Raw genomic sequence first — 26,890 nt, 5'->3', positions numbered from 1 at the left:
TAGAGAAATGGAAGGAGTGCCTGCACCTGGGACTCCTCCCCAGCAAAGCTCACTCCCAGGCTTGCACGGCTCTGGGCCCCTGCAAGTCGCGCTCCCTCTTGCCATCAGAGCTCCTCTGACACCTGCTTTGCTCAGCAAAGACAAATGCTCCTTTTGTTGTTTTTGCACCATGGGCCACATCCCCTGTGGGCATGTGTTGAGTTGCCTGTTCAGATTATCTTTGGAGGTCCCAATTATTGTTTTTGTTAATGTTTTGGTTACAAAGATGTGTAAGTTTTGAGATGTTTATCCTTAAACTTATTTTTACTTTAGTTTGTTTAAAAAATTAAAATATAGTTAATGTAAAATATATTAGTTTCAGGTATATAACATAGTTATTCAACAATTAATATATGTAATAGAGCTGTTTTTATTTTTTTAATTATATTTTATTTATGCTATTACAATTGCCCATTTTTCTCCCTTTGCCCCCCCCCGCCCCCACGCTGTCCACATCCAATGGGTCAGGCNCCCCCCCCCCCCCCCCCCCGCACTGTCCACATCCAATGGGTCAGGCACGTATATTCTTTGGCTACTTTATTCCCTATGCTGTATTTTCTGTCTCCATAACTATTCTGTACTACAAATTTGTACTTCTTAATCCCTTCACCTTTTTTCCCTATCCCTCTGACCCCCCCCTCCCATCTGGCAACAATCAAAGCATTCTCTGTATCTATGATTCTGTTTCTGTTTTGCTTGTTTGTTTTTTGCATTCAACTATTGATAGATAAATATTTATTGCCATTTTTATTGTTCATATTTCTGATCATCTTCTTAAAGAAGACCCTGGAACATTTCATATGATACTAGTTTGGTGATGATGAACTCCTTTAGCTTTTTCTTATCTGGGAAGGTCTTTATCTGCCCATTGATTCTAAATGATAGCTTTGCTAGACAGAATAATCTTGGTTGTAGGTCCTTGCTTTTCATCACTTCCAGTATTTCTTGCCAGTCCCTTTTAGCCTGCAAAGTTTCTTTTGAGAAATCAGCTGACAGTCTTATGGAGGCCCCATTGTAGGTAACTAACTGCTTTTCTCTTGCTGCTTTTAAGATTCTCTGTCTTTAACCTTTTGCATTTTAATTATGGTGTGTCTTAGTTTTGGCCTCTTTGGGTTTGTCTTGTTTAGCTCTGTTCTTTTTAGTGAACATTTTTGCAAAATGCATAGTTTTTCAGGAACATGTGTCTTGTACTATAGTAAAACTCCTATACTTGGTGCTTAGCAGATGCTTAGTAAATGCTGGCAAGTTATTTACAATTAACTATATCACAAGAATTTTAAAAAGTGATTCCAAGGAATGAATATGTTGACAATGAACCAAGTTACAAGAACTTAGCAAGATACTTGACTTTTCTAGAATATAAAATCTTTTATATTATATTATGTCATTTTAGTTTGTATGATATATTTATCACTACTGTTTTAGAAAAACAGAAGCTAACTTTTCATTTTCAAAGACTGATGAACAATCATCCATTATTTCTTGAAGTTGAATAATAGGGAATTGTACTTGTTTTTCAAACCATTTGGCAATTGTAAGAAGCTGCTGGTCACAAAATGCACGTCCAATAAACTGTAGTCCTATTGGCAACCCTTGGTTTGAGAGGGCCATTGGGACACTCACTGCTGGCAATCCTGAGCAAAGGAAAGAAACCCATTAGTTGATTAATTCTCCATCCTAAGACGCTGAGACCCCTTCCACTTTCCAGTGCTAGTAGGTCCACGACAGAATAAGGTTTAAAAAACAACAAAATTATATGATATACACACTTTTGCACCTTCCTTTGTTAAGTGTATGTTGAAAATCACTGTTATCAGGAACGTCTTCATTCCTTTTTACAGCAGCATACATACCATTTCATTATGTGGGTTTACCGTAATTCATCCAACCATTCTTCTATGGTTGGGCATTTAGGCTATTTTTAGCACTTAGCTATTTCACACTATGCCCTAGTGAATCTCACCTTGTTTTCTGGTATTCTTGAAAGTTTCTCAAAGAGGACTACTTCATCAAAGGATAAATAAATACATAATTAGATAATGCCAAATTCCCCTCCAAAACAATTGTATCATTTTGAACTCCTGTCAGCAAAATGAGTTGTTTTTCTTTTTTACAGCCTTGCCAATAGAGTATATTGTTGAGATTACGAATTTCTCCAATTTGTTAAGATAAGAATAGTAGCTCATGGCAGTTTTAATTACTGGTTTGGGGCAGAAAATGTATAAAGTCTTGGGATATATTATTATGCCATAAAATAAATAAGTTTTCTAAAATTAATGGGGACAGGTCTAAAGGACACACAGAATCTGAAGGGGCTTCTGTAGACTAAACCTGGGACAATTTGGTCACCAAAAACAATAATGACAGCAACTGCTTATAATGCACTGAATTCAAAAAAGGAAGGCTATTGTTTAGAGAAGACTGCTAATATGCATAGAAGGAATGATATAATTAGAAAAAGCAGCATATCATAATTCTCTAGGTAATAATTCAGGCAAGAAGCATCAACAGATGCTAAAACTGGGTTCAAGTTTATTGGGGAATAAATATTCACATGGTCTCAAAGTATCACCTCACGAAAAGCTTATAAATGCTAAAAGGAGAAACTGTAACTTCACAAGGAAAACATTTGCAGTTACTTCCTAACCAAGGGTTCAACTTAGTTTTCAAAAGCAGAACAAATTAGCATTACTGTTTCCAGATAGGAAGGTATGTAGTACTTCTGTCGAACATGTCTAACTCAACCCAATCACAAAGACGAACCCTGACAATCCAGATTATGGGTGGGACATCCTACAGGACAAGTGAACTACGCTTTTCAAGAAAGTCGATGTCACTAAAATAAAAAACTTAAAAGGTGTATGTGTTTTGTGCGTAGGATTTCTTATCAGAAACTAAGCAGGCCAGAAGAAAGTAGCACAACAATTTTTAAGCCTAAATAAAAGAAATGTCAAAACAGAGTCATGCATATAGTAAAAACAATCCTTAAAAATGAAAAGAAAGCAAAGCGAATTAGTTGCCATCAGACCTACCATGAAGGAATGTCTAACGAAATTCCTTTGAACAGAAAAGATATGATAAAACAAAGAATCCTGATACGTCGGGAAGAGAGAAACGCAGCAAGCAAAAGTAGAGGTGAGAACAATAGACCTTCTATTTCCTCTTGAGTGGTCTACATTAAGTTTGATGATTGGAATAAAAATTATAATACGGTCTGACGTAGCTCTAAAAAAACACAGAGAACTGGGGGATTTTAAAAGATATTATAAACAAAAATATATATCAGGGGAAAAACAACTTATAAAAGACATTTTTGGTACAATTGAGAATTTAAGTTCAGAAAATTTAATTATTTAAATTAAAATTAAGAACATTTAAATGTGGACTATATTTGTCAAATTACTGTATTTATATTAGTTTTCTGAAGTGTGATTGTAGAACTGTCATTATATAGGAGGATGTATTTTAAGATTCATGATAAAGGTGAAGTGTCATGATGCTGAAACTTTATTTAGCTAAAAAACAGTGGGTGTGGGTGTGCATATGTGTGTGCATGTGTGTGCGCATGTGTATGTAGAGAGAGGGATGAAGAGAGAGATGGAGAGAGAAGGAAAGGAATAAAGGAGAAAGCAAATGAGGCAAAATGTTAAAAGGGATGAATCCAGACAAAGGGCATGTGGGTATTTATTACCCTGCTTTTCAATTTTTCTGTAGGCTTGAACATTTTTTAAATAAAAGTCAAAAACTATGCTGCTAAGATTCTGAATACATGTGTACGGTGAATACAAGTATGTGGGGGCCTATGCACATGCATACCACACCCACGACACATGCGCACACACTTTGCTAAGCGTTCCAGAAGACCAGCAATCGCCTTTAGGAAACAATCTGGTGAGAACCTAAGCTGAAGACCAGGGTGCCCACCTACGAATGTACAAAAACCAGAATGGGTTTGCATCCTCACCTGCCATGTTTACAGCCTGTGTGAAAATGTCACCCTGGGCACTTCGGGTTCTGTTGTCCTCTTTGATGAACTCCTCATACGGCACTGCCTCGCTCAGGGTGGTGGGAGTGAGCAAGACATCCACTCCAGAGTTAAAAACATTCACAAAGTCATTAGCAATGAGTCGTCTCACTTTCTGTGCTTTGACGAAGTAGTTCTCATAGTTTCTGTGGGAAAAAAACAAGTGCTATTTTAAGGGCTTTTTATTATTTGAATGATTCTCATACATAAGGCTTGTAAATTGTAAAGAAACAGGCAGCATGTAGATACCTCATGGCATAAAAATGACTTTTCTTCAACCGTGATGTTCAAAATGTATAGATCTGGAATTTAATCAATCAGAACTACTTGATGCAATTCTTTTTAAAAAAAATATTTTATTTATTTATAGATAGGGGAAGGGAAGGAGAAAGAGTGGGAGAGAAACATCAATGTGTGGTTGCCTCTCACGTGTCCCCTACTGGGGACGGCCTGCCAACCCAGGCAGGTTCCCTGACTTGGAACTAAACTGGCGACCCTTTGGTGTATAGGCCCGTGCTCAATCCACTGAGCTGCACCAGCCAAGGCAAAGCTAATTGGTTGCAATTCTGAATATACAATCACAAAATATTAACACTTCCAGGGACACCATGAAACCAGAACATTCATTTTTACGTGAGAATACCAAGTATTGTAAGTAAATGATTTTGCAAAGATTACAGAGATTGGCAGTGGTTAGAAGAAGGAGTAGAGGCTCATTCGAATCCTCTTTCTACTATAATGTCTTATTTCATGTATACTATAATTATAACAAGTTATTATAAGGATTCTGAGGTTTTGCAAAATTCTAACATGCCATCAGAATTAAACAGTAGGAAATAGGCTCTGGAAACAGCAAACAGCAAGTGCTGGTGAGGTGGAGAGAGGGGAAGCCTTTTGCACTGTTGGTGGGATGGAGACTGGTGCAGGTGCTGTGGAAAGCTGTATGGAGATACCTCAAAAAATTAAAAATGGATCTGCCTTTCAACCTAGCTATCCCACTTCTGGGACTATATCTGAAGGGACCCAAAACTCATTTGAAAGAGCATAACCAGCCCTATGTTCACTGCAGCATTATTTACAATGGCCAAGATATGAAAGCAGCCCAGGTGTCCATCAGTCGGTGAGTGGGTAAAACAACTACGGGACATTCACATGATGGATACTACTCCACCACAGAAAAGAAGAACATTTTATCCTCTGTGACAGTATGGATGGGCCTGAAGCATATTATGCTAAGTGAAACAAGCCAGTCAGAGAAAGAAAAATACTAAATGATTTCACTCATATGTGGAATCTAATGAACAAAATGAACTAACAAGAAAACTGGGAAAGACTCATACAAAGAGAGCAGGATGACAGCTAGTAGATGGGGGAGGTTAGTGGGTGGAGGGATTGAGCAAAAAGGAAAAAGGACTCATGGGCATGGACAACAGTGTGGTGATTGCTGGGGGGAGAGGGGTATAAGGGGACTAAATGGTAATGGAAGAAAAAATACAATAAAGATTTTAAAAGAAAAAGATAAAAACAAAGTGGGGAAAGTATGCTGTTTTTGAAATCCTGTGTTTTGTGGACAGGCACGGCCCAGGATGGAAATGTGCAACTCAAGAAAAGATACTTTACTGAAAAGACTAATGAATTAGCCAGACGTAGGTGTTGCTGTAAGTCAATCACACAAAAAGAAGAAGAAAATGCTCTTTAAATCCTCCTGAAGCTACTAATGAAGGCTAGCAAAAGTACTATCTATTCTCACTTCAATTTCCTTATCTGTAAATATGAGTAGTACAACTACAGTCTTACTGCAGACCAAATATAATAAATTAAAAATGTGGAATATTTTTTGCCCTAAAGAATGCTATAGAAATAAGAGATGTCCTTACTATCATTTGACCACAGATTCTAAATATAGAGATGAATGCAGGCCTCACCTGTAATTTAAACAAAAATAACAGTTGATGGCTCAAGTAATATATTAACAGCATTTCCCAAACCTGAATTTTATAAAAGAACAAACACTTGTTTCTCTTTCTTTTTTTCAAAAAAATATTTATTTATTTATAGAGAGAGGGGAAGGGAGGGAGGAAGAGAGGGAGAGAAACATCAATGTATGATTGCTTCTCACACACCCCTTTACTGAGGACCTGGCCTGAGACCCAGGCATGAGCCCTGAGTGGGAATGGAACTGGCCACCCTCTGCTTTGCAGGCCAGGACTCAATCCACTGAGCCACATCAGCCAGGGCCAAATACTTCTGTTTTCTATTAAATTTCTTCCTTCTTTAAATAATGGTTCTAAAGCAGTAGCTGTGATTCCATCAATGACGCAGTAATAGGAATGGGACTTACCCTACCATATTAAACACCTAGAAAACAGGACAAAATGAAACCCCTACTTTCAGGCCTTAGACAACAACAGGCTTTTTCAGGAGAGGGAGCTCTGAGAGAAGGGAAGCAAATAAGTGAAGCCCTCTGACTGCCACAGACCAATGCCTGGAGCAGTTTTCAGGCCTCAGCCTTGAGAGAAGGAAACTAAACAGAGTTTAGGGGTGAGGGGAGGGGGTCCTCAGTTAAAGAGAGCTAGATCAGAAGTTCAGGGAGGCCCACGGCCACACTTTGCCAGTGCAGAGTACTGGATGGGAGAAAGTAGCACGCAGACCTCGAGGGTTTGCTTGAGTGTAGTGAGAACATTTGATATCTACCCTCTCAGCACCTTTCAAGTATACAGTACAGTACTGTTAACTGTAGTCACTGCGCTGTCCATTAGATCCCAGAACTTACGCGCCTTATCACTGGAAATTTCTACCTCTGAATTTCCACTTCTACCAATTTCTACCTCTACCAATATCTCCCCATTTCCCCCAGCCCTGGCAACCATGGTTTGCCAGTTAGAACTCTTTCTTGGAGCAAACAGATGTGTGTGTGTGTGTGTGTGTGTGTAAACAGAAGGGAAAAACTAAGCTGGTTTACTAAATTTTTCAATGTAAGCTCCTACTTAATAGCAATAAGCCAATGTGGCAATAACAGAGGACACTTAATGAGGCCAAAATCCTTCAGGGCTTCCTACTTAGTCTGTATTGATCATTTAACTAGAACATCAATTATTTTTTGTTCCTGAATAACCAGGAACAAAAAATACCATAAATAGACCTTAAATTATGATTTCTAATTCAAGTCATCGGATTTTGCCTTTTCAGCAAATATCTCAACTCATAGGACCTGCTACTGCTTTACCATTGAGTTTTTAAGAAAGGGGAAAATTCCTAAACAGATTATCTTACTGTTTTAATAAGAAAAAGTTCCCTGAGAGAATTCTTCCTCTCACCACATCGTTAAAGCCTTCTCGCCTGGTTGCAGCATACATGGCTTCAGTAGACACATTAATGTCACATCTGTGACCTGGAAACGAAAAAGAGTAAGTGTTACTGGAAAAGGAATTTTGGCTGAAAAGCAGACTTATATTCACATTTCTGACCAATGCTAAAATTGTGGGAGACTGCCTTTAATTCTTTACTTTCTTTGTGACAGACTGACCAGTCAAGAATCAAGGAGAGAGAAGAAAGTAACCAAGAGGGAAACATCATTTGTTCATTCCCTTATTTGTTCGTTCATTTGTTCATTCATTGAAATGTTTACTAAGCCTTTACTGTGCGCTAAGCACTGTATTAGACACAGAATACAAAGATAAGTTACTGTCTCTCAAGATATTTGTTCCAGAAAGGTGACCCAAACAGAGGTATCAGTGACAAACAGTGTAAGTATAATGCTAAAATAACAAAAGATTCACTGATTCACTTCTTTAAATCATTAATATTATCTTGGGTAATAATTTTTTCCCCAGTAATAAAGGAATCTTTCAAATGTTGAGACAGCTACCTTAAAAATCCAAAACACAGCCATCTTACCATATTCTAGCCCGTCAAATCTTGCCATGTTCGATGCCACTTCTGATGTACACAACACATGGTAGCAGACGATCGAATACCTGGTGTGGGGCAGGGACACTTCGATTACTTTGGCCCCCTCAGACTCAAAGAGTTTAGCAGCTTCGGACCAGAGAGATTGTATTTCACTTGATAATTCTGGTACAAGATATTCCTTGTTGGAAAAAGTTAAAAAGCAGGAATTAGAATATCTGTAGAGATAACTTATAAAAATCTGTACTCCAGGACCTTTGGCAATACATCAGCAAATGTGATTAAGCTGCCAGGAAGTGGCCAGGAAGACGGAACTAATTTCAGAGTGTTCAGGGCATGACAAGCACCATACTAGGTACAGGGTGGAAGTAACAACTTTACAGACTCAGTTCGGGAAATGATATGGGGTCTGGCACAAATAATGCCCCCCTTTTACTACACTATCATAAGCATGCAATTCTGTAACATAAGAATACCACACTCAAGCACACCACATGACATTTTAGTTGGTATGTTCAAATTAAAACTATAAATCATTACACCCATCTTATTATCCTACCAACCACACTCAAGCAGGCCTTACTTCTGCCAGACCCTGTACTGGTTAAACATTTATTATATACCAGGTACGCTGCCAGATGCGTTTTCAAATGTTTTCTAATTTAATGCTTTCAACAATCCTATGATGTAGGCATTATCTTTCATTTTATTAATGGAAAACACTGAGAGCAGAGAAGTTAAGTAACTTCACTACTATCACATAGCAGGGAAGCAGAGGACCTGGTATTCCAAAGTAGGTCTGTGGTCTGTTCCTACAACCTGTGCTCTCCTTAAATCCTTAAAAGAAGACACAGCTATCACCTTAATAGAAGACTTTAGAGAAAGTAGTATTTCTCTAAAGCAATGGTCTCAACTGAGGGCAATTATATGCTCCTCCTCTTAAGTGGGGACACTGACAGCATGTGCAGACATTTCTGGTTGTGGGGGCATGGTGCGTTGGGGGCGCGACCTCTAGGGGTAGAGGCAGGGATGCTGCTGAGCATCTGACAATGTATAGGACAGTCTCCCACAATAAAAAAGTACCCCCAAAATTACTGCCAAGCTTAAAATTTAAAAAAAAAGTAAAGGCCAGTAATTTAACATATTTACTTTCATGTATGAATCACCCAATTGCAACTGTAATAAAGGTAGTAGTAATACTAATTGTATAGTAATATCGTAATATTTATTGATGCTTTACTATGAAAAAAATATATCTCAGGGATATGCCTTTTACAGCAAGAATTAATGAACTATGGCCCATCAGTCTGATGTGACTTGCCAGCTATTTTTGAAATAAATAATAAAAGTTTATTAGAACACAGCCATACTCTTTCATTTACACATGGTCTACGGCTGCTTTCACAATGCTGTGGCAGAGTTAAGTAGTTATGATAAAGATTGCATGGCCCACAAAGCCTAAAATATTTAGTAACTGAACCTTTACAGAAAACTCTTACAGACCCTTGCTTAGCATGACTATCTATTTTTACTGAGTTGTAACTGACATACCACATAATGTTATATTAGTTTCAGGTGTACAACATGATTCAATACTTGCATGTATTAAGAAATGATGATCACGATAAGTCTAGTTAACATCTGTCACACTAGTTTTCTTTCCCTTGTGATGAGAACTTTTAAGACCTACTCTCTTAGCTACTTTCAAATATGAAGTACAGTATTATTAACTAGCATGTAATGTACAGCATGTAGCGTGTAGCACTGTACATTAGATGCTACATGCCCATGATGATTATCTAATTCAAACTCAGCACTCTCTGAAATCAACACTGTTATTAACCCCATGTTATAGACTGGAAATTGAGATTAGATAGATTAAGCCACGTGCTCAGGTCACATAGCTGATGAGAGTGGCAGAGCAGGGATTCAAACCCAACCAGTCTGTTTCCCAGATCTACGTTCTGTATTTGACTTGACAGTATTTTTTGTAAAGTAACGAGAGGGGAGAGTTACCTTTGGAATCCCTATGCAGAGTTTGCTCACGTCCGTCCAGCTGGGCAGCATCAGTGGTTTGACGGGATCTTGTACGGAGGTGGAGTCTCTGCAGTCGTGCCCAGCCAGTACACCTGGAAAGAGAAATACTGGTGAGTGACAGACACACTGTTTTACAGTGAAACTGTAGTATTTTAAAACTGCATGGAACCGTATAAATACCCAGCACAACTGCTGCATCATCCACGCATCTGGTTAAGATTCCAGGCACATCCATTGAGTTCACCAGGGGAATGAGACCATGACGAGAGACTAGGCCGTAGCTTGGTTTCAAACCAACAACCCCACAGTGGGCAGCTGGGTTTCTGGTCGATCCTCCTGTATCTGATCCTAAAGCTCTGAAATTTAAATGGGATTTTCTTTAAAAGAATGACATCATCTCTACGTTTATAATCTACCTTTTTAAATGAATATCTTTAAAATGTATTTTCCCCTTATTATAGAATAGTAAAACATACTCATCTCAGAGAATTCTTAGAATATTGAAAAGGGTAAGAGGTAACAGAATATTCCACCATTCCAAGGCAAACACTGTTAACATTTGGCATTTAACATCCAGTCTTTTTAAAAATGCATTTCTCTTTCATAGTTCAGGTAATTGTGTAGTCATATGTTTCAATCTCTTTTTTGCTTATCATGAACCTTTTATTATGTCATTAAAATTATTGAAAATTTAAAATATGTGTTATACTCTATCAAATATTTTAAAGACTACTCTGTTATCAATATACATACAAATCTTATACCTTCCTTACATGGCAATTTTACATTATGCTTTTACCAACTAAGCACACCCTTTCCAGAAATTCAGATACGGCCCTTCTGCTATCCGATTTAGAATCGTGGATAGAGATGTATTTTAATTTACTTAAACATCATGTTGTTGCCAACTAGGATAATATTGCATAATAAATTACTTTGTGATAAACACCTTTAAACATAAATCTTTGTCCATATGTCTACTTATTTTTTAGGTTAGCTTCCAAGCAGCAGAGTTAATGGGCCAAAGACTCTGCCTGTTCTTATAAGTTCTTAATATACACTGTCAAATTACTCATCAAAAAGATTATGTCAATTTATATTCCCAACTAAAGTCAATCAGACTGTGTTTAATGTCTCATTATGTTTCACTGAGTACTAGCAGTTCTTAAATATGGTTAAAGTGATAACTAACTAAAAAGCTTTGTTAGAGTGTATTTTAAAACAATTTTCACATTAATTTGTATTTGCATTACCCGCTATGAAGTATCTGTTCACTGTTTTGCCCAGTTACCCATTGAGTATATCTTTTTCTTAAAAAACAAACAAACAAATAAACAAACAAAACTACCACCAAAACTAACCTTGAGGTCGTGATGCTAAGTGAAATAAGTCAATCACAAAAACTAATTTCACTTACATTTGATACTTGGAGCAGTGAAATTTATAGAGACAGAAAGTAGAACAGTGATTACCAGGAGCTTTTGGTGGGGCCGATGTGGGGCAGGCAAATGGGAAGCTGTTGTTTAATAAGCACAGTTTCAGTGTGGGCAATGAAGAAGTTCTGGAGATCGGCTGCCAACAGCGTGAATGTATTTAATACTATGGAACTATATACCTAGATATGGTTAAGATGGCCTTGGCCGGTGTAACTCAGTTGGATGTTACCCTGCAAAGCAAAAGGTGGCCAGCTTGAATCCCAGTTAGGGCACATGCCTGGGCTGCGGTTCCATCCCCTGGTCTGGGTGCTTACAAGAGGCAACCGATAGATGGTTCTCTCTCACATCCTTATTTCTCTCCCTTTCCTTCTCCCTCCTTTCCCCTCTCTGTCAAATCAATCAATAAATAAAAATCTTTATTAAAAAGAGATATTTAATTTAAAAAAACAGTCAAGATGGCCCTGGCCAGTGTGGCTGCCAGTGTGGCTCAGTTGTTTGGAGCACTTTCCGGGACATGAAAAGGCTGGGGGTTCAATTCCTGGTCATGGTGCACACGGGAGGCAACCAACTGACGCTTCTCTCTCTCTCTCCCTTCCTCTCTTTCTAAAATCAATAAACACATATTTTTTAAAAAATGGTTAGGAAGGTAAATTTTGGCATGTATATTTTACAATTAAAAATTAAAAACAAAAAATCTGTTTTGTGTACTCACACCTTTAGACTTATTTTTCCCCACCCTGTATACACATATGTAATTATTACTTTTAATAAAAATGCTATACACACTATTTCGCAACTTGTTTTCCACTTAACTGTGTATCTAGGACATCTTTCCACACCACTACTGCTCTAGCTCATTGTTTCTAGTGGTGCAGAGTATTCCAAGAATTTTCCCATTTTTATAACTATTGCAGAAGGAATGAATCAAAATGTGGGGGGTGGGGAACAAAGCAGAACACTTGACAGTTTGGGACCGATTCAGTCTGGAGTTGCTCTGGGTCTGTGCTGCTCCTGACTGTACCCAGAGGGAAGCTTTGGGCTGCACAAGCCTCCTACACTTGATCTTAGCCAAAAGTCCAAGAAGCGATGGACAAGCCTCCTACCAGTCACGTGGCCCTTGTGTTGTACAGAAAATGTAAATTAGATTGCCTTTCTTTCCAAGTCCATCTGAGCCATGAAATCAGACTGTTGCTTTCACAATTTCTAAAAGGATACATTTTCTTATTAGGACTCACTGATGGCTATGTACAAGTAAAATTTCCATTTCCATAGGAATTATGTGTCAAAATGCCATCTCCTCAAAGCCCATGCAGAAAGATGAGCACTATGTGGGGTGATGCGGACAGGAAAGAGCACCTAATCTGGCAGTCCTAACTTACCAGGACTCTCATTAATATTAATGCAGCGCTACAAAACCTCACAGAGATGAAGTGGTTTTATTCGTTAACAAGATTTCAGGGAAACAAAAAAAATCTGTAGAGTCTAAATCTCAGTAGCTTTAAAAAAGATAAAAAACTTATTGCTTGCAATGCCACAGAAAGAGCTTACTTTCAGTGGATAATTAAGGAGAGTTTATCTCTTAAATGTAATAACAGAAGTATTTATTTACTCTTCTGTAGGTGGTTAAGAAATGCTTTACAAATGGGACTAAAGACATAAAGCATGATTGAGGCTTTCAAGATATGAAGTATGACAGTTTACATATCAGTTCTCCACAAACTTGAAAAACCTTTACTTACTAATACACATTTTTGGTGGCTGATTATAAAAACACTATTTTAAATATTCTATTAATACATATCAGGAGCACTTTTTTCTTCCTGACTAAAGTCAGAGTTAGCTGAAGGATAAACCATAGCAAACAATTTAACTCAGTAGCATTCAGCTAAGCCACGGTACTGTTAGTCTCTAACTATTTGTACAATCAGCAAGCAGACACCCAAATAGATTATTTTAAAAATGAAATTCAATGAAGTCCACTTATGCTGACTGGTTTATTCTGCAGACCCGGAAATCTTGTTTTTAAGAGAACCAGGTATTATACAGAAAGAATTCAAATGTTATCTTAAGGCTGAATCTATAAAATGAACACTATAGTTGAGTGTATTCAAAAGATAAAATTTTGATATACCAATGAACACAAACGATTCACTAAAAAGAAACAAAAATACCAAGGTACGAACTTCTCTATTGTTGGACTTTGCCTATAGTTTATGACCATTTCCATTAGGTTCAGTTTCAAAGCACAGATGGACAAAACATCTTACGCAAAGCACGTGAATGCTGATACAGCTGCCGCACTCCCTCCTGAGCTTCCTCCTGTTATAAGCCAATTTGAATCCTCAGTCTCACCACGGGGCTTCTGCTTTCTCTTTTCTCTGTACTGTTTTGAATAACTCCACGGGTTTTTAACTGGTCCGAATATACCATCTGTGCTCCCAGACCTGAGATGAAGAAGTGAAATGACATACTTAATGAAGCTTTCATTTTATGTGAAAATTTCATCTCCTGCTTATTTGCTTCTGACACTGTATAATCCACTGTAAATTGAACTGGAATAGGTAGGAAGCCTGCTCTGATGTAGCTTTCTTTAATTAGATGGGTGAGGAGGTAGAAGGTGGAAAGTAAGCGCACTTATGATAGAAAGTAGAGAAAACTAGTCTGCTAAGAAACAAAGGTTTTTGTCCCAACTGATCACCTAATTCAGCTTAAGATGATTTTCTTTGTAAATTAAGGACTTCTAGTTGAAGAGTGTCACAAATATTTGCACAGTTAATAGTAAAAAGTCTTTTGAAGGGATCCCTCTTTTAATCAGAAGTTTTAAGAAAAGCATGGGAAGTGGAACGCTAATAACATATTAAAATTCTGAAATAATTTCAATCTCACAGAAAAATTACAAAAATAAAAACAGCATACAAAGCAGTTTGCACCGTTTACCCAGATTTGCCTATTGTTAACATTTCACCTCATCTGTTTTATCATTTGTGTGTTCACACAGTTTTATTTTTCTCCTGAACCATTTATGGGTAAATTTTATCACCATGGCCCTTTACTCCTAAATACTCCAGTATGTGTTCAGTATGTATTTCCAATGACTGATGCCAAGCATTTTTTATGTGTTTATTTGCCAACTGTATATTTTCTTTAATGAAATGCCTGCTTACACGTTTCACCCATTAAAAAAAAAAACAACTGTTTCCTGGCTGGGTGGCTCAGTTGTTTGGAGTATCATCACGTGCACTAAGGGTTGTGGGTTCAATCCCTGGTTGGGGCGCATATGGAAGGCAACCAGTCAATGGTTCCCTCTCACAGTGATGTTTCTATCTGTCTCTCTCTCTCTTTACCCCTTTTTCTCTCTCTAAAGTCAATAAATATATTCTTGGGTGAGGATAAAAAAAAACCTGAGTTGCCCTGGCTGGTGTAGCTCAGTGGATTGAGCGCGGGCCTGCGAACCAGACGATCGCGGTTCGATTCCCAGTCAGGGCACATGCCTGGGTTGCAGGCCGGTTCCCTGCAGGCCAACTCCCAGCAGGGGACGCACGAAGGGCAACCATACATTGATGTTTCTCTCCTCTCTCCTTCCCCTCTAAAGATAAAAATAAATTAAAAATCTTAAAAAAAAAACTAAAACCCTGAGTTGTCTTATTAGTAAGTTGGGAAAAGTTTCTATATATACTGGGTACCAGTTCTTTCTAAGATGCATGTGTTGCAAATATTTTCTCTCAGTCTGTAGTTTATTTCATTTTTAAACAGTGTATTTCAAAACACAAAAGTTACTAATTTTAACAAAATACAATCTATCAAATTTTCATTTTACAAACTATACTTAATATGTCCTAAGAAATCTTTACCTAACTTAAGGTCACAAAGATTTTCTCCTGTGAAGTTTATGTTTTGTGTTTTTCAGCCTCTTTCCACAGCCTTTCTTTGTTTCTTGATATTGACATTTAATAGAAGCGTTCTCCTTTCAGATTTGTCTTTTGTTTTCTTGTTATTACTTTAGGTTATACAGCTTCAGCTGGAAAATCACACAGATGATGGTGTATTCCTCTCTGGGACCCTATCTGGAGGTACACGATGTTCATTTCACCCTCACTGACGATACTCATTTTGATTAGCTTTTCAAGGCAATGTCCTAATAACCTGTGTTTGAGTTTACACCCATGGATTAATCCATTCAACATGTATTTACTAAGTGCCAAGACAATGAAAAGACAAGCCAGAGATCTGGAGAAAATATTTGCAAATCACCTGTATGGTAATGGACTTGAACCTAGGATATATAAAAGAGCTCTGATAACTCAATAAGACAACACAATTTAAAAAATGGGTGGAGGACAAAAGAGTTCAATAGGTTCTTCAGACATACAGGTGGCAAAATACATGATGTTTAACATTATTAGTTATCAGGGAAATGCAAACTAAAACCAAAACAAGATATGACCATATATTTATTAGATGGAAGAACATAATCTCACAGAGGGACTGAGAAACTGGCATAAGAGTCTTCAAAAAATCACCTCACTACTTTTATACACAATGAAATTAAAGACACAGATGAAAGATACAAGAGAATTTCAATTTTACTTACCCCATAGCAAACTCATCTAAGTTTGTTTTTCCCATTAGCAGAGCTCCCTGATCTAACAACTTCTGAACTACTGTGGCATTATAAGGTGGGATATAACCTAAGGAAAAATTCAGTTATTTTTATTATAGGAAATGAAACAGTGAACATGTAAATCATATTCAAGAAACAAGATTTTATTCCTCAATTAAGCAATTTATTAACATGTGCTAATTTATTCCTAATTTGACTGTTAGGTTGTACTTTCTCCCAAAAGTTAATTTTTTGTACTGCTAACTGCTATGTTTTCCAAAGACAGGCTATATAGTCACTATTTTATAATCTAAAAACATTAATTTTAACAGTTAATATTGCAAAATACTGTATTACAGTCAGAGAGATACCCAGTTCATTTGAAACTAATCACAAATCCTGTTTTTGCTCATTGTACTTGACTTTTTCTTCTCAGATGAAGCTTTAACACAGTAATTTCTATCCATTTCCAGTAATACATTTTTATTGACTTATACTCAATACATTTTCTCTAGCTAGTGTATATTCCAAAACAGTGAAAAAGAGCGCCCTGTCCGAGGGGCCTGAGGCACACACCTCAGATCACTACTTTTAGCCTACAGTATTCTGAATAACCCTTTTCCATCTCATTTTCTTCCTGGGACCCAAACATCTTGACAAACATGACTCCTCTTTGACTTACTAAACTGTTAAGAACAAAACCAAGCAACACAATACTCAACTCAGAGAAGTATAATGACCCAAGAGGTAGAGGAATCAGGAAAAGACAGGACAGTGGACGCTAACCAACCCTCATTCCGTCCTCTCGAGAGGGGTGATGACAGACGCCTCATCCTTAGCCCCTGTCATCAATGGGTGGGAGTTAGAGGGACTTAGTGTGTTGGTGGCGATCTGCTGAGTCTAAAGCTTCCCAAATAAGACCAACTCATGAAGCTGGCTTCCCTTTAGAGGATAATTTTGTGTTTTGAAAGAGCAAACAGTAAAAAGGTAATGTTCCACTCTAAGCATCTCCTTTGCAGATATAATTAGTCTGAGAATATCTTGGTGCTTTAGTATCTTATCTTTAATTGAAACTGAAAGAGTTCTTATTTTTATAAGACTACTAATGCTGCGAGCAGTTAAAATTTACCTTTCAGCATGTTTGATGCACAGGTGGTCTCGATGCCACGCGTACTGAAGTTGTCTTTCACCGCGACAGGAATCCCGTCTAACTCCCCCAGTGAGAGACCTATGTTAAAAGGTCAAAAGAACAGAAGATGTATTTAGTTCAAGATATAACAACACATTAATACTAGTTGTTATAATAACTATTAGTTCTTGGTAAGATACGTCTTCAGAAATAAAATCCATGTTAAAAATTATTGCGTTGGACACCACAGAGCATCATATGTCAAATCGCCTCATGTTCATTATACCTCATGGCAAGTTCTTTAAATAAGGGAATGTTTTATGTTAAAAGATTCACTTGCCAAATGGAGATTGCTACATCCAATTAACCTCTTTCTCTAAGGATATAACAATTAAGTATAATTCAAAGTAATTTACCTTTCTTATACCTTTCCTCTGATTCTTCAGCTTGCTTTAAGGCCACCTCTTCTGATACAGTAATGTACGCGTTTAGAAACTTGGTCTTCTTGATAAGGGTGAGACATTTTTGACAGAGTTCGGTTGGAGTAATTTGGCCTTGTTTCAGCGCTGCAGAAACCTGTGATATATACCATTCAAAAAACCCTTTGCTGAGTCAGCACGTTTCAAATATTACACAGAGCTGGGCAAACAGAGTGGTTAAGAAGGAAATTTTGAAGTAAGGCTTGGATTCAAAACCAGGAGAACCTATCAACTCTACACTTAGTGCAGTGAACCAGGGTAACAACTTCATCAGCTTGAAGATGGGCTGGAGGATGCGCATTCGCAGGCCAAGCTAAGCAACTTTGTTCCTGAGTCGGGCTGGAATACACAAGAGCAATGGTTTAGGTAAACTACCCCGGCCAGGAGACGGCCAGGTCCAGCACGGGTGCAGGCAGACTGTGTGCACAGAGAGCGGCTTAGCTGCCACACAGGCAGTCAGTAGGGTACAAAGGAGAAATGAACTAGACAAGGCGATACAGGACTTTATGGCTCTGAATAAATGATCTTTATTAAACAGATCTTTATGTCTACTGTAGAATTCAAGCAAAAGTCATTACACATTGAGAGAAATGCTTAGAAAATATGGATTCAAAGGCAAACGAACTTTCCTGAAATCCTATCTTTGCTGTATTAAGAAGACCGGTAAAGAAAGCATTAAAATAAACCATACTCAATTGACCAGAACCTGCATAATGATAGTAAGTGCAGCCTGAGGTGAAGTGATAATTATTTAATATGTCCTATAGTAGTAGTAACTATGCACACTTATCAGTTAAGAGAAAGGAATAACAAAGAGTCAAAGACTATACCAAATATTAGGAGGTGATATGAAAAAATAATAAGATAAGACGGGAGCTAAGAGATAATGGGGATGGGAAAGAATCTTCATTGAGTATTTATCAAGAGCCAGGCACTGTTGTTGGCTTTACATGCATTTTTACTTCACTTAACCCTTAAAACACCACAGAATTTAGGTATCATTAATTAATTTAGGTATCATTAATTTAGGTATTAACTTCATTTTAGAGATGAAAAAACGGAAAATCAGAGAGGTTAAGGGATTTGTCCAAAGTCACACAAAGAGGACAGGGCCGAGGTAGTTTTTTAACATAAGCTCCTTCACCATTTTTGTCTGCACTAGTGGAAGCTTAATTTGTCCTTTAAGTTGACTCTATTTTCACGTGTCCTAAATACATTAAGCAACAGGAGCTTGCATTTGGAGGAAAATCTGCCAATGATCTGCTCTCAGCTGTTGAATAAATCATCAAAGCAGTAGTGTTCTTAGGGCTGGCTGAGGGTTTTAAATGAGACAGGCTGTGGAAACAGGCCACCGAGAGGACCTAATGCTGATGGACAAGAGAAGGAAGGGACTGCCATGCAGAGGTCGGGGGAGTGACACAGGGATGGAAAGCAGCAGCAGGGCTCGGCTTAAGGAGGTGAGCTGGTGACAAGAAGAGATATTTCTGTTCACTGGTTTGTAGGAAATGTGAACTCTAAGAAAACAGCTGGAGAGAAAGAAAAAGACAGCAATGTATTCTAGTACTGGAGATATGGAGTGAGAAGGGAGAAAGTGGTAGGCTGGGTACAAGAGAATCAGAAGTAACAAACACTCAAAGCTAGAGACAGAGAGCTATACAGGCCGGCCTATGCCATGGCAAAGTTGTAAAAACTAGGGAAACCATGTCTGCCACTTCCTCTCCTTCTTTGTCCCAACTCCCCTAATGCCCACTACCCCTAAGCCACTTTCTGACTAGTCAGCTAGCACGAGAACAAGAGGTAAGGAGTGACCGCTGAAGGAAGTGCGACTGCCTGGAAGCACTCATTTGACATGGTGCTAATCTTCGTTAGGGCCATTTTTAGGAAATTCACATTTGAGAAAATCAGTAAGGGAACTGGAGAAGAGAAATGAAAACAAAGATGCTAATGAGCTAGAATGGACTGAGCATAAGGAATATGAGATATAAATAGTACAGCTCTCCTAAGACAAAACTAAAGATGTCATATCTGAATACAGAATAGAATCAAATATTGGGTTGACCAAAAATCCATCATATCTTTTCCATAAAGTAAGAGACATTTTTCATTTTCACCAATAACCTTATTGATTCGGATATTTTGAGTATGTTGGCTATGTCCTGCTATTGGCTTCCAGTTGGTAGATGCCAAGGGAGCTGCTAAACATCTTCCAATGCATAACACAGCCCCACAGCAAAGGATGACTTGGCCAAAATGTCAGTAGTACCAAGAAACTTCACAAACCACTTCTGACATGTTCAATCAGTCACAGCACCTTCTCCATACACCGCACAAACCTTTTTTGAGTTTCAGTCGCATTTTTACCTTAATTGAAATAATAATGCACAAATGCATGTTTTCTTCCATCTTCAATAATAAAATGGCTGCACAAAAATTTACCAATTTTCATAAGTTTTTTAAAAAATGCATGCTGATATGACAGCTGTCACAATACAATCTAACAAAATTGTTTGGAATGAAGTTGAAGACAACTAAGCAGTGGCAGAGCTATTGTACAGGGAAAAATGTAATGGACTTTTTGGCCAACCCAATATACAACTTTCTGTTAAACAAATTCTCTCTGGTACTTCTCTCCTCTGAAGGAAACTAGGCTTTTCCTCGAGGCCACTGCTTCTCCTGCAGCTTTCCCAAGGGATGGCTGTTTCAGCTCCTACCTCCCACGTACCAGAGTCCAGGGAGCCAAGAATGTGTGGGCAGCCATCCTCCCACGTCCTGATGCCTTTCTCTTCCTTCTACTTCAACACCCCAGCTCACCTGAAGCACAGGCCTCGGAGGTGACTACAGCCCCCTCACTGGTGGAGTGCAGTACTACACTAAGTCTCCCTACTACTTTCATTCACTGAAGATGTCAGCAGCTAGCTCACTGTGATCTTTACTATAACCACTGTTGCTGTTTTTGACTAACTCAAATTCAAGTCATGTGCACTGACACCCGGCCTTCCAGTTCCTGACCTCAATTCACACGAACTTTTCCTTCACCTCACCCTCGACCATCTCACATGGTCACAGCAGACATCATTACCAATATCTGTCTTACCTCCAACCCTCGATTCTGGTTATACTACATTTGCTGTCCCTTAAACTCATTTTCTCTACTGCTCCCATAGTTAGCAAGAAAATGGAAACCTCAGCTCTAAAACGGCAAGGAGGCAGATTCTGCCAACAACTAGTGAGGACTCTGAGACTTAAGATGAAACCACAGTCTTGGCTGACACTTTGGTTTCGGTCTTGTGAGACTCTAAGCAGAGACCCCAGCTACTTCCTTCCTGGACTCCTGACCCACAAAACTGAGATGTTAAGATTGTGTGTGTATGTGTGTAAGACTGTGTGAATTTTAGCTGTAAAGTTTATAGTACTGGGGGTGTCCAGCCTGTGGCTCGTGGGCTGTGTGCATCTCAGGATGGCTATGCGACCCAACACAAAATCGTAAATTTACTTAAAACATTATGAGATTGTATTTGTGACTACATGTCACAATGTACTTAATGTGAGGCCCAAGACAACTCTTCTTCCAGTGTGGCCCAGAGATGCCAAAAGGTTGGACACCCCTGGATACGAATTATGCAGCAATAAAAAGTAGTAACATACTTTTTTGGAAAAATTAAGAAATATTCCTCAGGAAACCACTCTTCTTAGAAACCAAGGGAAAAGAAAATCATAAATACATACAACCTAGTAATTTTGTCCCTGTAACAAAATTAGTGTTAATAATAGCAGTCAGTCCTAAGTATTATCCTAGATGCTTTATATTTCATTTACTCTTTACATCCACACTAAGGGGCTGATATTATTTCTATTTTAGAGATAAATTATTAAAGTTCCAGCTTAAAATCACATAGCTAGAAAATGGCAGAGTTGGGATTCAACCAAAGCTTGATCTCGTTTCCAGAGCTGTGCTTCGGCCCACTTACACTCTACAATTCTCTACGCAGGGGTGACAGCATTTACTCCTCCATAACAAAGTAGAGAACACTCTATTAACTTTACAAAGGGTACGTTGGAGAACTGTCTTTAAAAAAAGGTTTTGCATGCAGGTACAGTTACAATACACTGAAATCTTTTATTGTCCTTCTCCCCACTTAAAACAATTGTTGCATAAATATCTCTGTCTAGCACAATTCTATAGCAAGACAGAGACATTTGGTCTCAAACATTTGTAGAAATAATAAAAAAATAAAATAAAAAAAATAAAGGTTTTGCCCTGATCAGTGTGGCTCAGTTGGTTGGGTGTCATCCCACAAACGGAAAGGTTGCTAGTTCAATTCCTGGCTGGGCTACATGCCTGGATTGCAGGTTTGGCCCTGGGTGGGCACGTAAGAGAAGCAACTGATTGATGTTTATCTCTCACATCAGTATTTCCCTCTCTCTCCAAAAATAAATAAATAAAATCTTTAAAAAGATGTCTTGATAAATGTTCAAAGTATAGAAAGGCCCTTGAAAGCTGAGTGTGCAGTTGACTGTTAGTCTTTACCACTCATTTAACATTCATGTTCCTGTCTACACTGTCCCAGAAAGCAGCACACCAAGGTCACCAGCAACCCGCACCTTCCTAAACCCAGTAGTTACTGCTCAGTCCAGCAGTACTCTGCACAAGAGATTATTCTCTTCTTGAAGCACTTCTTCACTTGTATGTCAGGACACCAAGCCCTCCTCGTTTTCCTCTTGCCTTTCTGGACATTCCCTCAAGTGTCTTTTGCTGGTTCTGCTCCCTGATGCTGACCCCTCAGTGTTGGAAAGTTTTAGACCTTCTACTCAGCTCCCCAGGTGATCTCATCTAGTCATATATCTTCAATTACCTTCTATATACTGGCCAATTTATGGCCTGGCACCTAGCCTCTTTCTTGAGCTCCATACTCCTATATCCACCTGCTTAACTGACATCTTCACTTGGATTATCTACAAAGCATCTCAAAATTAACATGTCCAGAAGAGAAATTTTGATAACCTTCTAATCTCAAATATGTTCCTGTTAGAGTCTTTCCAATCTTGATAAATGTTACCATTTTCCCAATTGCCCAGGCCCAAAACTGAAGCATCCTCCTTAATTCTTCGCCTTCCCTTAAACTCCGTATCCCAATGTGTCAGAAAGCCCTAACTTAAAAAGCAATACCCACTTCACATGACTTCTACTCCCACCACCACATTCATGCTGCACTCATCTGCCAAAGCAAGGGCCTTCTAATTGGTCTTCATTCTTCCTCATTGCTTTCCTATAGGCCATAATCCTTAACAGTAGCCTGAGGAGCTTTTTACATTTTGAACCAGATCATGTCCACAAACTCATAGCTTTTCAGAATGAAACCCATATCTTTTACTGTGGCCTAAAAGGTTCTCCATGATCTGGCTCCTGTTAATCTCTCTAACCTCATCTCTACCCCTCTCCTCATTCACTTCTTCCTGGGTATGCTGGATTTCTTGCTATTCCTTGAACATGTCAATCCTGCTCTTGCTTCAGAGTATTTGCACTTACTGTTTTCTCTGCCTGAAACACTGTTCTCCCAGATCTTCCCAAGGCTCACGCTCCATATCCTTCGAGGCTCTTAAATATCACCCACTCAGTCAGAGAAACCTTCCCTGATCACTCCCCCAACTCCTAGCTAAAACAGCCAGCTCCCTCAATTAGTTCTCACACTATAGCCTGCTTAACCTCTCTTCACAGCACTTAATACTACATGAAATTGTATTATTTACTTAAAAAAGCTTATTTAATGCCTGAAATCCCATGATAGTGTGGGTATCACGAGGGCAGAAGCTTCTGTCTGTCTTCAACACTGATCCTCAGTGTCTGGAATACAGAGGTGCTCAATAAATATTCGGTAAATGAATAACAGAGTTACTTAAAATCTGGAATCAATTTTCCAACAGAACAATAATGAAATGTTAGACTAGATCCCTATCCCCCGACCCCAAGAAGCACACTGGATTAGTAATATTGGCCTGGTATCTGGTTCCTAGAACAGTGTGGTCATGTCACAAAAAGGAAAGAAGAAGTGAGACTCCTCCCTTTCTTCAATGTAACTGTGTGAAATTCACCAATAGGAGTTTTACCTCCTATTTGGCACTGTAACTCTTTTAGTCCTTCCTCCCAGGGCTTCCTCCACTTGGGTTTCCCAAACTGCCTCAAAAATTCAATTTCTAGCCCTTAATTTCCCCTCCAGCAAATCTTCCCTTTCTTCAATCGATTATCTCAACTACAGTGTGATGAAAGAGAGAAATTTGATTGAATTATTATAATTTACAACAATGGATGAATATATCTTTCAGCCTTCCAGGCATCTTTACATGTTAAAAATAGAATGTGTACCAAATTATTCTCTAATAGGTAAAATTTGGGGCAATGATACAATGACGTGGAGAAAATACAGTGTGGACGGACATAAGACATAGTTTGGGTTCAGCAAATAACCACTAAATAATGTTTTGCACATATCAACAAATAAATAATTGTTAAGGGAGTAATTAAGTGAAAGCAATCATGCCAAGGCAACCTCCTGATGACCTATGGGTCAGTTCCCCTGAAAGTTGTTTTTTACGATGGCTCACTCAGTAACACAAGGAAGGAGTGGCACAAAAAAGGCAGAGCTGAAAGGAAAAAGAACAGAAAAAGAAAATACCATGTTTTTTCAGTTGTATTTCATTTTAAGACAAATCTTCAGTTTTTTTTTAAATAATAGGATTCCTTATTGACAGTAAAGGCCAGATGCAACTAAAATGGTAAAACAACAATTATTAGGGGGAAGAGCTGTTTATTATTTAAAGCTTGAAGACTCAAAAAGTTTTCATAATTAACAGCTTTCTAAAAGACTGCCAGGTGGGGAAAAACAACTCTCCAGGGGAATACAGAAGGCAGGGCAGGTCCTCAACCTCCACTTAACAGAAGAATCACCTGGAGCCTTGGTTAAACTATATATGCTGGGCCTTCCCACACAGATCTGCCTCGGTGGAACACAGCTTAGTTTTAACAAGGGCTAGAGGTGATTCTGAGAGCAGTGGGCCTGCAGACAAGTATAAAGGCTCAGAAGCACAGAGACGTGAGTTAAAAACCCTGACAGCAGCGCTAAAGCGAGAGAACAGATTCCAGACATATTTTCAGGACAGAGTTAATAGGGGTTAGTGATTTATTGGATATTGTAGCTGAAGAATAACCTAAGAGGAACTAGGATAACAGTTGCCCCACTAACAAGAGACCATGAAGAATTCAGAAATCAGGTTGTTTTAAGATGAAGGTTAGGAGGTAAGAGGTGGTTCTGTCAAAATGATGAAGTCAACTTTGGTTAAATTGAGTTTGAAGTGCTTATAGGACATTTGTAAGAAATGTCCAGTGTTTGTGCATTCGGAAGAAATGCAAACATAACCTAGAATTACAAAATGACGTCCAGGAAAGTGAGGCGAGTGTAAAACAATCATTGGTATCTTAGTGGCAGTTGAAGCCTAGAAAATGAGTATTTGAAGGGGGAGGGGCGGAGCCAAAATCATTAATTTGGTTTTTGCAAGGGACAACGATGCCGGACTCCTTACAACTGCATTAAATGAGTGTCGAGAACAGACGAGAGACGGAAGGGAATCAGCAAAATCCCTCTTACAGGGCAGAGACCCTCAAAGAGCATCGGGGCCTGAACCAGCCTGAGCAAACCTAATTAAGAAGCCGGTGTACACTTCCACCCTACAGCTCCGCAGTACAGAAGACTCCCCTGCTGAGGCTGTAACTCCAGAACCGGTATGAACAACACAAACTAAACAACCACAGGTCAAAACCCCAAACAGTTCCAGGGAAGGTGGTGACCAGGCTGACCGAGTTAGGTGGTCAGGCCGGGGGACTCCAAGTTGACGGACTCCGCGAATCTTTCCGACCTCCCTGGGCCCTCCGCAGCTAATCCCACTCACTTCTCGGAGGGTCCGGCCCAGCATGGTCCTGTTGCCCAGCCTGCCACTACAAGGGCCGGTGACAAGAAGGAAAAAGAAAGGTCAAGCTGCCACCGGTATTACATGGGCGCAGCCATCTTTGCTCGTCACCGAACCTTTCAGCACGGAGTACTTCCATTGGTCGGATTGCAGCCCGAGGAAATGATCTTTGTATGCGATTGGCTGGCGCTGCAAGGCACGACCCGCGGCGGAGGAGAGCTGGTGGCATGGAGGTGCCTACCTAGAGTCGCGGCGGGGAGCTGGAATCGTCTGGTTACCTGTGGCGTCGGGATCCTGAGCGGAGCCAATTGGTCCCTCCGAGTGCTCCTGGGACGGGGCACAATTTTAGGGGTTTTGATTTGGGTTTTGTTTTCAAGGGAAGGGGGTGTAAGCGGGGAGGAGAATGGACAGAATACTGATTGGAACGTTAATTGGAGCACTTCAGATGTGAGGAGCCACCTAAATACCATATTCTTCTGGAGAATTAATACCATATTCTTCTAATTTCATTTGCTCCATTAGGCTACCTTCATTTTTGAATTTTCGATTTTGAAATCGGAAAGGGTGTTTAGCAGAATCTGACCGATTTCAGGGGTGACAGTTTAATTCAATCCAAGTGCAATTTAATTAGGGCATGCAATTCAACCACGTGTTTACAATGGAATTTCTGAATTGCGTACTTAGAAGAAAAGCATGTACTACGGTTTGCTTCTGGAGAAACCAAGCTATACAAAAGCCTTCAGTTAGAAGAATTAGTACTACTTCTCCAAGGAACACTGTTATGCCTGCTTGGGTGATAGATAAATATGGGAAGAATGAAGTGCTTCGATTTACTCGGGACATGATGTTACCTATCATACACTATCCAAATGAAGTCATTATCAAAGTTCACGCTGCAAGTGTAAACCCTATAGATGTTAATATGAGAAGTAAGTTGGAAAGAAATCCCTCGTTATGATGTATATTTTTTTTCTTCAGAGATTTTCATTGTTATTTGACTACATGTCTTTGGTTAACACAAAGGAATTGTTTAGGTTTTTGACATTATTTCAGCAGATATTTCCAAAATTGTTGAAATTACAGTGCCCAGGGTATACGTTAATCTTTTACAAAATATAAGGTTGAATTGCTCTTATGCTTCCTTAAAATGTTAATTGAGACCTGAGGTGAATTTGTGGTATTCTGAGATCCATCGCAAGTTTTAGAGGTATGGTTATGTTTTCAGAAAAGTTTAGAATTTGCATTAAAATTTTTTTAAAGATTTTATTTATTTTTAGA

The 26,890-nt window shown here is 38.8% G+C and overlaps 2 protein-coding genes across 2 annotated transcripts in view; one reads left to right on the top strand and one right to left on the bottom strand.

The window, feature by feature from the left end:
• Nucleotides 1-1,082: 1,082 nt before the first annotated feature.
• On the bottom strand, nucleotides 1,083-25,732 carry QRSL1 (glutaminyl-tRNA amidotransferase subunit QRSL1). Its single transcript, XM_037064968.1, has 11 exons — nucleotides 25,595-25,732; nucleotides 17,591-17,750; nucleotides 17,175-17,273; nucleotides 16,037-16,133; nucleotides 13,713-13,889; nucleotides 10,190-10,365; nucleotides 9,989-10,101; nucleotides 7,961-8,153; nucleotides 7,337-7,454; nucleotides 4,004-4,209; nucleotides 1,083-1,673 (listed from the first exon to the last, which is right to left on the bottom strand). The coding sequence occupies exons 1-11, from the start codon at nucleotides 25,616-25,618 to the stop codon at nucleotides 1,453-1,455; spliced, it is 1,584 nt and encodes a 527-aa protein (XP_036920863.1). The 5' UTR covers nucleotides 25,619-25,732; the 3' UTR covers nucleotides 1,083-1,452.
• Nucleotides 25,733-25,809: 77 nt separating this feature from the next.
• RTN4IP1 (reticulon 4 interacting protein 1) overlaps nucleotides 25,810-26,890 on the top strand; it is a 42,773-nt gene continuing 41,692 nt past the window's right edge. Inside the window, exon 1 of the mRNA XM_037064969.1 lies at nucleotides 25,810-26,541. Coding sequence (XP_036920864.1) covers nucleotides 26,247-26,541 — 295 coding nt within the window. The 5' untranslated portion in view covers nucleotides 25,810-26,246. The remainder of the gene's footprint in view (nucleotides 26,542-26,890) is intronic.

Source organism: Sturnira hondurensis, unplaced genomic scaffold (assembly GCF_014824575.4).
Source record: "Sturnira hondurensis isolate 20B ecotype Veracruz unplaced genomic scaffold, ASM1482457v3 Scaffold0015596, whole genome shotgun sequence".
Taxonomy (NCBI): domain Eukaryota; kingdom Metazoa; phylum Chordata; class Mammalia; order Chiroptera; family Phyllostomidae; genus Sturnira; species Sturnira hondurensis.
The sequence above is the reverse complement of the archived record's forward strand: the minus strand, read 5'-3'. Positions and strand labels throughout refer to the sequence as shown.